General features: G+C 35.8%; 1 protein-coding gene across 14 annotated transcripts in view; it reads left to right on the top strand.

The window, feature by feature from the left end:
• The window catches only part of KIF21A (kinesin family member 21A), a 147436-nt gene that overhangs the window by 80562 nt on the left and 54057 nt on the right, over positions 1-12817 (top strand). For all 14 annotated transcript variants that reach the window (XM_046666458.1, XM_046666466.1, XM_046666491.1 and 11 more), the window contains exons 5-10: positions 682-816; positions 1338-1505; positions 3386-3501; positions 7473-7668; positions 8077-8266; positions 8623-8686. In XM_046666458.1, the coding sequence (XP_046522414.1) occupies positions 682-816; positions 1338-1505; positions 3386-3501; positions 7473-7668; positions 8077-8266; positions 8623-8686 (869 nt within the window). The remainder of the gene's footprint in view (positions 1-681; positions 817-1337; positions 1506-3385; positions 3502-7472; positions 7669-8076; positions 8267-8622; positions 8687-12817) is intronic.

Here is a 12817-nt window from a genome sequence, read left to right on the forward strand (position 1 = left end):
CCTATTTGGCTTTATTTAAATAGTCAGCTTTGCTGATGGTTTGCTTAAGATCAAGATATGAAATTTGCATCCTTAAGCATAACAGGGAGTTAAATTTTGTCTTCTTTCCTCATATTCTTTTTAATATTAGGATTTTATTGTTTAAAATGTCAAGGTTATTATAAAGTTAGTACATTTATCATAACATCAGAAGAATCTAAGGCAGTGTTTGTATAGTTTTCTTTCACAGCTAGAGAAAGAGGCTTTGATAATTGAAGGTGAAGGATGAGACCACATCCTTTTGCTGTCAGGTCGGTAGGACCGTATCATTACTGCTAAAGGAAGACCGTTCAGAAGAGTCACAAAAATATTTCAGTGGAAGATACAGAAGAGCCTGAGTAATGCAAGTTATTGCTCAGTTTGTTTCAAAGTGTTCTACTGTAACAGTTTTGGAATGGAAACTGCAAATGTCAGCAAATGGCCAACAATAGAATCTCAGTGTTTTCTCCTATTAAAAAAATAATACGCTATTATACTTAGAAGTTCAGCGCAATAAGTGCTTGTAACTAAAATAATATGAAAATCCACATCTTTTACATCCTTTAATATGGTGGGTTTTTACCATTAGCTCAGACTTCTGATTGCGTGGTGTTTTCTTTAAGTATTGTTCACGTCAAACCCTTCTTTCTTTCCCTTTTCCAGATGATGCAGTGTTTGAAGCTGGGTGCTTTATCCCGGACCACTGCCAGTACCCAGATGAATGTTCAGAGCTCTCGTTCACATGCCATTTTTACCATTCACGTGTGTCAAACCAGAATGTGTCCACAGATCGATGCTGTGAGTTATTAGTTCTGATTTCTTCAACTTTCAATCTTCATTTCCCAAAAATCACATGAAACCCAGGAGGGTATATTTGAACCAAATTTATTTTGTTGAATCGTTCCTTTTCCTAATGAGATGTCTCTGATTCTGTTTAAGCTGAAGCTGGCCAACCATGTAAGATTTTGAAATAAAAAATTGGATGTGTGTCTGCAGCAACCAGAAAGCGAGCTGTGGCTGTATGGTCATGGCTGTAGTCACCTGAGACCCCTTTGCTTTTGAGGCCTGTATGCTACTGGTTTCCCTTCGTCAACATAAGCAAAGCCTCAGTTGATACAGCTGGGTTCTGACCTTCAAGCTTCTTGCTAACTTTTTCTAAGCTTCTAATTGCCAGCAGACATTTTTGCATTTATGTTTATTTGGCTACATGCCTACTTTTGGATATTTTATATATATATTTATAATGAGTGCAGAGTGGAGTTGGAGGATATTTAGTGTCGTGTTAATAAAATATTTTCAACTCTTTTCCTCCGTTACAGGAAAATGTGACTGATAATAAGGTGATTTCTGAATCATCACAGATGAATGAATTTGAAACCCTGACTGCAAAGTTCCATTTTGTTGATCTGGCAGGATCAGAAAGACTGAAGCGAACTGGAGCTACAGGCGAGAGGGCCAAAGAAGGCATTTCCATCAACTGTGGACTTGTAAGAAGACTAAGTCTTTGTGCTAAGAACCTATCAGGGCTTTTCTATTGTCCTTTTCTCTTTTGTAGTACATAATACCCAAGTGGAAATCCTTCATGCACTGAGCTGAGAAATGAAAGCTGCAGTAAACTTGTAAACTTAGGAGTAACGCATTGAATTTTGATTTCCTCACGTTATAGGCTTTTTTCTTCTTTTCACATTGCAAATTTTCTTCGTCTGTGCAAATTTAGTGGGATTGAGTTTTATGACATGTGCAGAGAATACTACATAGAATAAAAATGATTTAAAAAAATTCTGTTCACATTTAAAAATACATTGTTGAAATCAACATTTAAGATTAAATGTTTCACAGATGACTCTCAAAGTAGCTTTTTTGCTAACATTTTATGACGTCACTTTATTTTGGGAATTATAATCAAATGTTTTTTAGTAATTATTGTTTCAAAGGGAGAACTTTTCTTCATTATATTAGGAATTAACTTTAATAACATGCCACCTAGTGGTGTTTTGATTGGAAAACACCTTGTGTTTCTTAGTGTAAAGCTTCTGTTATTTGGAAGAAAATGTTTTAGAGTAAATTTTTGTGTAGTAAATCTTTTTATTGACTTCATTATAAAATTGGACATTTGTTCCTGCATAAAAGTCATGACATCCCTAAGTTTCTGTGATGCTGATAGCATCAGGGCATGTTTTCTGCTTTGCTTCCCTCTCTCCCATCCTGGAGCTAGAGGCGCCAATCATATGGTCCTCTTTTGTCGTTGTCCAATATTTGCTCCTGTATGATTGCAACCCTTCTGTGGGGGAATCATCAACTGAGGCTGATTAAAGAGAGCCGAGCTTCCAACTCCAATACCCATCTTGATGCTCCCACCCTATGGTTGAAGGTTGTGTTAAAGGGAGTGATCTGGATCCTGGACTTTGTGTATTGTTTTGAATTTCTCAGATGAAATCATGGTGGTATTTACATTTGTGCTGCCAGGAAAAGACAAAAGCCAGTGCTCCATTTTCCTATTTAGGCTGCTGAAGCTTGTTCAAACACTTCTGATAGAGTTTCAGTGTAGCCAGTGGTTAAAACTCTGGCCTCTTTGGAAAAGGGAGACTAAGACACAATGTGATGCTGATGCCACTCTCTGCACCATCCATTGGCTCCAACAACGACCTGGTTATAGGTGTTTGCGTTACTGAAGGCGAGTGTGACCCCAACATTTAGGATAATGCTTATGCTGTAGGTGCTAGTCCAGGAACAGTAGGAAAAACAGTAGGGTGACAGGAGGAGTGATTAAAGAGTTCTGTAATTTGATTTAGTTTTTTAGATATTGGATGCTTAGCATATAGATTCACTGTATTTCTAAAAACAGCTGTACTGGCATTAGGAATATCTTGTTCAGAGAAATCATACTGATATTTTTGTTTTAGTTAAAGGAGATTTTCTTTTCCCATAAGGAAGCTATACTGCAACAAGAAAGTTTCATGAAACTGTTAAACTACCTAAACTTTTTATTTTTTCATTGAGTTGAGGAGAAGAATTTAAAACGTGAATTCATGATTTCTGGGATGCAAACTGATGCTCTGATGATTCTAGAAATTGTTAGACGTCGCCAATCTTACAACATTTCTATATCTAAAGAACATCTCTGAATAGAAGTTTGAGTATCTGTGAGTTATGGGTATATACAGAGTACTAAATTTTGAGTGGTGTCAGCTTTTAGTAGTTAATATAGAAAACTTTGAGGTTTACTTCATACTTCAAAATACCAACGTAAAACAACACTAGACACAAATGTTCTCAATTCTGTCATGTCTCCATATTATTCTCTGTAAGCTTTTGTTATTTAAAAGTTTATAATTAGTAAATTTTTTATCATTTCTCTCTCTTTTAGTTGGCACTTGGCAATGTAATAAGTGCATTGGGAGACAAGAGCAAGAGGGCCACCCATGTCCCCTATAGAGATTCTAAGCTGACAAGACTACTGCAGGATTCCCTTGGGGGTAATAGGTATGCATAAGTGATTATCCTCCATATTCCTGAATTTCAATTATTCACTCTTTTTAAAGTAAGTTTATAAGGTTATTTATCAGAACTGTTTTTCTTATAAAGCAAATTAATAGGATGAGGAACTAATAATTATTAAGTACCTAAAATTTGTGAGTTCTTTTGTATGGTGTTATTGTACATGATCCTTATAACATCCCTTGAGGCAGGTGTTATTATTCCTATTTTATAGATAAGGAAATTGAAATCCAGAGAGATTAAGTAATTTATTCAAAGTGACTTAGTTTGTAAATGAAGTTCATAGCATGTGGTCTTTCTAGTATATCATATTTTCTCTTTCAGTGCTTGGCACGTAGCAGATGCCTAATAAAATTTTGTTGAAAATTAGTGCTGTCTTCTAAGTAATTACCAAGTAATTTAAATATATTTAATACCTTTTTACAAAATCTCCTAAAAATTAAAAAATTTTTTTACATGTGGAAAAACATTTTTTAATGTCAGTTGAATGAAATGTAGGGTGTTTTCTGGTTATAAACTTTGCTAACATCACTGATATTCCTCCTTTTCTATACTTTGCATCCTTCTGATCTGTTTCATCAGCTAAACACTTCTTGTTGGTAATACATTCCTCTTTATAAACATCAGTAGATTGGTGTTGATGTTTATATAACTTTTTAAGTGCAAACATTTTTGGCCTTTAAATTCAAACAGCACAATTCAACAAGTTACAGACAACCACAGTGAATCCATTATACAATGTTTTCAATAGTCTACCATCATGTCTACTGAAAAGATCATTAGATACTGTAAACTTATCTGGTAATTAAACTTGCAAACTTCCTTTTTGAACAACTATTATTCAAAGAATTTTGATAATGTTAAATTTATTTAGATTCAAAATTGGATGGATTTAGAAATAAAGTTTTATAGAATTCAACAGTATCATTTTTATATTTCTTCCTGTTATGCAATAATGGCATTGTCTTAACTCATCTCTCTTCTAGAATAGCTTATGTATGGGTGCAGCGTTGCTTCTGTTATTGCATATTTCTTACTTCTGTTCTACATTTTCACTCTGATCCTGAATATCAATCTGCGTTATTATAACAGACAAAAATTTTTGTGTTTTAAGCCAAATATAAACTTTTCATGTTTGCTAAATTATAGCCCTTTCCTATATGTATTTCTTAAATATGAAAGAAGGTGGAGATGATAAATGTTCTCCCCTTACAACTTTCAATATTTTTGAATACTACAATACTTCTGAAAGATGCCACCCTGTAAGCAGTCTAAGATATTTGCACTGCGGGTCTCAAATTCCTCTTGAGTTTTAGATAGGCTACAGGTAAATAGTCTCAGATATTCCTCATCCATTTCCTTACTGAGTGGTAACTCCTCAGAGGAGAAGACCCCTTCTAATCCTACCCTTAGTAAGCCTCAATTCCTACTAAAAATGTTAAGATTGAACTCCTGGTTCAAAAGCCTTGTACTTTGTATAAGCCTTGGAGAACAAAATACCTTCATTTTGTGAAGTTTGTACAAATTACTCTTAAAAGAAAAATTAGATCAAAGATGCTTTTGGAAACAAGCTACATATATTTAAGTGCATAATTTATTGAATTTTACTTATTTTTATTTTATTTTTTTGGTGAGGAAGATTGGCCCTGAGCTAACATCTGTTGCCAATCTTCCTCTTTTTGCTTGAGGAAGATTGTCCTTGAACAAGCATCCGTGCCAGTCTTCCTCTATTTTATATGTGGGACACTGCCGTAGCATGGCTTGATGAGCAGTGTGCGCGTCCGTGCCTGGGATCTGAACCTGCAAACCCTGGGCCACTGAAGCAGAGTGCGCAAACTTAACCACTATGCTGCCAGACCGTCCTTTGAGTTTTATTTTTTTAACTTCAGCTGGCTTTCATACATTTAGAATGTTTAATATAATGTTATAACAAGTTTATAGCAAAAATTCTGAAAAATACAGAAAAACATAAAGCATGAATAAAAAAATCAGTTATATTTCTATTACCTGCAAGTAACTACTGTTAACATTGTGATGTATTTCCTCCCTAATGTATTATATAATATGGTATATGACATAATATGATATAACAGTATATAAGATATATAACAGAATAGTATATTTAAATGGTATAGTTTCCTTTAAAACAGAATTGTGGTTTTATATAAACTTTAAAATTAAACAACTTTAATGTTTTCTTTGAATTTTTCATAAACACAACCATTCTTGAAATTTTTATCTTTTGGGTTTTATCTGATATGTCACTTTTTCACCACAATAGGTCTTAGCTCCTCTCATTCCTGACTTTCACCATTCTTCTTAAGCACTTGATCCCAGTGCTTCTCAAAACATTTGTGAAGGGAGAGTTCTCTTCCCTACCTGCCCAATTTGTGGCAGTTTAATAATAGTGTGCCCGACTGCACTCAGCTTGTCCCATTTGTGACAACATGTGAGTTCTAAAACACTTTAACTGGTCTGTACTCTAGTCAGTGAAATGAGTTCATTGATTATAGCAAGCTCAAATGTTGTAAAAGTCTCCAAAATGCTCACTCTCAATTTCTTTGCTTATTGTGAACTATAACAAATACTTTTTAGACTGGCACTGGACTGGAGACTACTCTTTGAGAAGTCCTATTTATTCTCTAATCAGTGTCATAATCACCATCGTCACTAGATTTCTTATCTTCTTCATCAAAAGAGAGAGTGAGAGGGGCATGAATTATCTTAATTTTCTGACCTCTGATAAACAAATGTTATGTACACGTGACACACACCACAAACAATTACTAATGACAAAATATCTTCCAAATATTGTGTTATGTGAAGTATACTGATGAATAAAGCTTGATGATCCTTGATGTCCTCTAGGAGTTTAGGGTCTGAGAGTAGGGTCTATAAAATTTCAGTGTGATAATAATAATAAACAAAAAGAGATATGCAAAGGGTGTGAGGAAGCAGAGAGAAAAGAGTACAGCCAAACTGAGCATTGGATTCTTGGACTAGATGGAAGCTGAGCTGAATCTTGAATAATAGTGAGAGTAAGGGTAAGTAAGGAAAGGCAAGAGTTGATAAAAGGGGAAAGATGGGTGGAATGGGACCACTTTTAAAAGGGTTACTATTAGTACTGTGTTGAGAGTATTGGGAGAAGGCAGGAGACTGGAGGCTATAGATCAAAATTGATAGGCATGAGTTTCCTACCAGGGTGGGTAAATTGCGTCCTTAATTGCAATTCCTATATATTTTTTCAGTTAGTGTGTAAGTGCTGTTTAGAATTTATTGACAGACGTAATAGCTTGGGAATACTAAGCATTTCACTGTTTTGTTCTTTGGTTGGTAAAACAATTCATTATGACCATAAAATAATGTTTCCCATTTTTCCTCTGTAATCTGGCCAGAAACTCTGGAACTTTGACCACTCAATCACAAATGAAGTTTTCTATTGTAAAACATATGGATATACTAAATACTCTTCTGTTCAGGTGATAGGATTGTGTAAAATTCTTTGCTGACATCAAAAATCAGGATACAAGTGATTAAATAAAAAGAAGGACAATTTAAAATCCTGAAATGCTAAGTGGATAATGAAAGAAATGATTTTTGAATTTCAATTTGTCATATTATAGGTAGATTAAATTTTAGAATTATTGTTTGCATTTTATCAATTTTTTGTAAAGAGGTGAGAAATAAGTATATGCACTTATACTTTCTCAAGGTATTATGGGTCAAAGAAGGATAATATAAATTGATTTTTCCTGATTTTACATAAGTAAACAAAATCTTTTTTCTTAAGATAGCTTAAAGCATGACAGCTTTTAAATTTGCTTTAATTTTTAAGTTAGTAGTATCAATCTTCTGGTATCTTGAAGATATTATTAGAGGGCAGGTATTTAAAAATGATTATTTCAGTGTTTTATTTGCTTTTATCTGTAAACCGAATTATTCTTTGTAACTTTCAGCCAAACAATCATGATAGCATGTGTCAGCCCTTCAGACAGAGATTTTATGGAAACTTTAAATACCCTGAAATATGCCAATCGAGCTAGAAATATCAAGAACAAGGTGATGGTCAATCAGGACAGAGCTAGTCAGCAAATCAATGCACTCCGTGGGGAGATCACACGACTTCAGATGGAGCTCATGGAGTACAAAACAGTAAGCTAATGGGTTTGGGCTGCATTTTGTGATACATTTTGTGAGTACGGTGATGCCTTTTTGTGATGGCTTGCATATGTATATCTCTGCAGTCTCTTGTCTGTCCCAATAGTGGCCTCCTTCCTTTTGGAGGTAGAATTCTAGTTTTTCATGTGGACAGCCTTTAGTAATTTTCAGTCTATCAACCTGACCAACCTCTTGTTTCAGAAGGCTTCCTACCCACTCAGTTTCTTTCGTGACAAATGCAGCATGGAGGGGATATAGTACAGGGATAAGGATCTCTTTTGCTTGAGGCTGTTATGACAAAAGGACTCTTCACTGTAGAATTGCATAGTCCTGTAGCATCCTTAAACAAAACTCTTGTGTATTTAAGGCTTCTCAACCAATGGGAATATTTTCCTTTTCTAGGGTAAAAGAATAATTGATGAGGAGGGTGTGGAAAGCATCAATGACATGTTTCATGAGAATGCTATGCTACAGACTGAAAATAATAACCTGCGTGTAAGAATTAAAGCCATGCAAGAGACGGTGGATGCTTTGAGGGCCAGGATCACACAGCTTCTTAGCGATCAAGCCAACCAAGTTCTTGCCAGAGCAGGTATGTGTGTAGGGTGGGATGAGCGAGGGATTAACTTCTGGAGGGCATGGAACATTCTTTGTGTTCGTTAATTACCTGGACTATTTGAAGTTGAAATGTCAGTCTGCATGTGTACAACTTGTGATTTTACGTTAAATATTTAATTGGTAAATAATACATTCTTACAGAAACAAAATGTGCCCTTTGCTTTATCATATTATCTTACTGACAGCGTGTAATTAATGGTAGGAAATTTGCTGTACTAATTGTTTTAAAGCATTATTGTTTTGTTTCCATAACTTTATTTTTTTCTCCCATTCTGTTTTGTTGAAGTTTTAATTTAAAGGAAATTCTTCATTTCTTATTTTATCTTGCAGGTGAAGGGAACGAGGAGATTAGTAATATGATTCACAGTTATATCAAAGAAATAGAAGATCTCAGGTACAGTTCACGTTCTGTACTATATAATGCACGTGTTTTTGGTTTTACAGTGTAGTAATACTGCTATTTGTTGGGCTTATTGTTTGGTAACTGTTCATGATGATATTTCAGCCCTTTGGTCAGGTTAACTTTAGGGGTATAGGCACTTGCCTTTCCCATCGTGTCACATTCCAAACTGCTTTCTTCCCCTCTCTTCCCAGATTATCTTCTCACATTATCCTCCTACTCTTTTTGTTATACTCCTCACTGGGAGCTTACCTAACCTGACATACAGGACAGGCAGTATTGATAGTGATGAAATTACCTTTGATGCCTGCCCTCCCTGTGCCTCTTCCCTCATCATTTGGGAATGGTCAACATCAATAAGTCACCTCTAATTCTTTTAATCTCCTATTACTCCTATTCTTTTCTACTTATCCAGCTATTCTTTGTGTGTGAATCATTGCATGCCTACCAATCTGCCTGCCTCTCTGGTACATACAGAGGCTCATTCATTACTCACATTTCACACATATACTACAAATGCTCACTATGTGCCAAGTACCATGCTATGGGCTGAGGAAGTAAGTGTGACATAACAAGGAGTTCACAGTCTAGGTGGAGTGACTTAACATAAATAGTCACATGTAGTAAATGGAATGATAGAAATCAGGAAAAGAAAGACTCACATGTGGTGTGGGAATGTGGAGGGGACTACTGAGCCCAGACTAGGGGAATAAGATTACCAAAAAGGTCAGGGACACTAATCATTTCTGAAAATTTTCAGCTTCCCTGGTTTGCCCTTGATGGCTGAGCTACTTTCTCCTGCAGTAAAATTATAGTCAGCTACGTGGGGGGCATCTAAGTAGCTCAGATCTCATTTCTGCTACCCATTTGTGGAAAATAACCAATGGGAGATCATCTTTCGCAGCCACTCCAACACTTCTCCATCTTATATTTGTGTTCTCTTTCCCTCTCTCTTCCTCTGGCTGTTCTAGAGATTCTCAAACAGAGATGAGTACTACTTCTATTGTTTCTGCCCCCACAAGGCACACTGGAATCCCGTAAATGTTTCAAAAAACAAGAACAAATGAGAAGACATCTGATGTGGCAATAGATAAAGTTACTCAAAAAGCTGTCACTTTTATTCTGTATATGCATCTCCCCAACTATTACCTTTTTGGCAGAGACCTTTGGGGCATTGGTTTGTAGTTCTGGTCAGCAGCCAACCTGGACTTGCAGTTTTCATCCTGTGCTGGCAGTACTCTTTCCCACCTACTGCCGAAAACTTGTTCTCTGACCAATCTTTCTTTGCTTTGGAGACCCCCTTCTTTACCATTTCTTGAGCTACAACTGATAATCTCTATCTTTTACTTCCTGAAGATTCTCTTCCTGCTCCTAGCCTGCTTCTCTTTTATTTCCTTGGCACTGGTCAATTGTTAAGGCTGATTCCATACTCTGGTTCTTGTGCTCCATTTCCTCTCTTCCACCCTGTTATTCTAAGGCCATATCTAAGGCTTGACCTCACTATTGGACAAATGGCTTGACTAGTCTGATTATTTCCTAGAAAACTCACTAAATCATTTCCACTCCTTCTAGTGGCTAAAAGGAGCATCTGATATCTTCCTTTTTTAAGGTTCTTGAGTTAAGACCATTCTTTAAGTTATTTAGAGAACAGAAATGACTCTTAGGCATTGAGTTCAATCAGTGATCAAATCTTTCTTGGTGTAGATTAATAGTTTGTTCCACTTTCCCAACTTTTCTTTGATGGCTCTTTAATTAGGTACGTCCCACTCCTGAGGAGTAGTCTTCTAGAATCCCAGAACTGTAATTTACAATATAGAAACAATTTACATATAGGATAAACACAAATGAGCTTTGAATTTACACTGGATTACCTGGGCAAATTACCTATCATTTCTGAACTTTAGTTTCTTCCTCTGTAAGATGTGGCAATACCTGCTAGTCTCAAAGAGTTGTTATGGGACTCAAATAAAAGAACAGGATGTAGAAGTTCTTAAATTGAAAAGTACATTAAAGATCTAACATGTTACTGTGATTTAGGTCCAAGTTCTCACATTCTGGTCTTTTTTTTTAATTAAAGATTTTATTTTTCCTTTTTCTCCCCAAAGCTGCCCGGTACATAGTTGTATATTTTTAGTTGTGGGTCCCTCTAGTTATGGCATATGGGCTGCAGCCTCAGCATGGCTTGATGAGCTGTGCCATGTCCCTGCCCAGGATCCGAACCAGCGAAACCCTGGGCCGCTGAAGCAGAGTGCACGAACTTAATCACTTGACCACGGGGCTGGCCCCTCACAGTCTGTTTTTATTTACTAAATCCTACTCCAATCCATATTTTTTTCAAAACTTGCTCTTAGTAAGGCCTTTATTCACAGCTACTTGAACTTAATGCAAATTTTGCTGATGTATTGCCACTTGGGAATGTTTGTATTTTGTCTTATTCTAATTATAAAATAATGCTAGTTATCTTTTAATAAATGTACATGTTGTGAAATAGTAATAGTCACTATTTAATTAAGTAATCCTTGGCTTTTTGGGATTGAAAATTTTCATGGACACTTTTGAAAATATAGGGAACTATTTAAAAAAAAAGTTAAAATCATCTGTATTCCCACCATTGCAAGAACTGATATTAACATTTTGGTATATCTCCTCCATATTTTTTCAATGCATACTTTAGCAAAATTGACATCAGGCTGTATATATTGCTCTACTATCTGTTCTTTGAAATGTGACAAGATATGAGCATTTTTTAATGTTATTAAATATTTTTCTCACGTGATTTTTACATGGTTCCATGTAGTACTATCTTGTGTTGTAACTGATTTATCTAACTAACTCTCTGCTGGTTAGATAATTATATTATTTGCAGATTTGAGAAGAATAGTTATTTTTTGTTAAATATATTATCAGTCAGGTGAGTTTTAAATTCATTCTATCATTGATCCTCAAAAAATCCTAGGGAAGTATCTATTTTCTTCTCCATTTTACAAAGGAAAGAGTACAGGCTTTTAGAAACGAATGTCCCTAAATCCTGTGAGTGACAGAGCGGAGATGCAAGTCCGCAGTCTGCTCCTTCCCAGGGAATTCTGTATACTTCCCCTCATGACTCACTCCTTGGTCTTCTATTAAGAGAAATACAGGCAGCAACAAGTGGGGGGGGTGAATGGGAAGAGAAAATGAGAGAGTTGTTGTTTCTACAGCACATACAAAAAGCAGGTTCTGTAGGGTGGAATTTGTGGAGGTGAGCCCCAAAGGTCTCAGCTTTTATTAGCACCAGGACTGAAGAAGTGTTGAGTATCCCCCTACCAAATGCAAACTTTTAAAATCAGGTAACGAAAAAAAACACAAGTTGTCCGATTATTATGTAAATGAGCCAATTGAAAAATAGGTCATTCACTGTTGATAGCTAATTTATTATATTTTCATTCCTTCATAACATTCATGTTTATGTACCCAGGCTTTGTGCTAGATATTGAAAATGTAGAAAAGTGTAAATTTTGACTTTGAGTTTTTATAGTTAAGCTGAGTTTTTATACTTAGGTTGCCCTTTTGATTAAAAAAATGACAGCATTATATTCAGAATTTTCTTTAAAACAATTTTGAAGTCGTTTAACCCGGAAGTTTGTGTGCAACTATTTAACCATTTAAAAATATTGTAATTGTTGTCTGTGCACATATGACATCAGATATATAATAAAACAATTTCAGGGGCTGGCCCGGTGGCACAGCGGTTAAGTGTGCATTTTCTGCTTCAGTGGCCCGGGGTTCACTGTTTCAGATCCTGGGTGTGGACATGGCACTGCTTGGCATGCCATGCTGTGGTAGGTGTCCCACATATAAAGTAGACAAAGATAGGCATAAATGTGGCTCAGGGCCAGTCTTCCTCAGCAAAAAGAGGAGGATTGGCAGCAGTTAGCTCAGGGCTAATCTTCCTCAAAAACAAACAAAAAAACCCCCAATTTCATTAAAGAATGTGTAGGACACTGACTTGAAACATACATTCACTGATTTATGTACACTCTGTCTCTAGCTGATCTCAACAGCGTCATGAGTAATTTTGGTAGACAATGAAAAAACACAGAGCTGACTATGCTTTCTAGAGCTTAGTAGCTACAAATAATCTAGCAT

This window comes from Equus quagga, chromosome 1, assembly GCF_021613505.1.
Source record: "Equus quagga isolate Etosha38 chromosome 1, UCLA_HA_Equagga_1.0, whole genome shotgun sequence".
Lineage (NCBI taxonomy): Eukaryota > Metazoa > Chordata > Mammalia > Perissodactyla > Equidae > Equus > Equus quagga.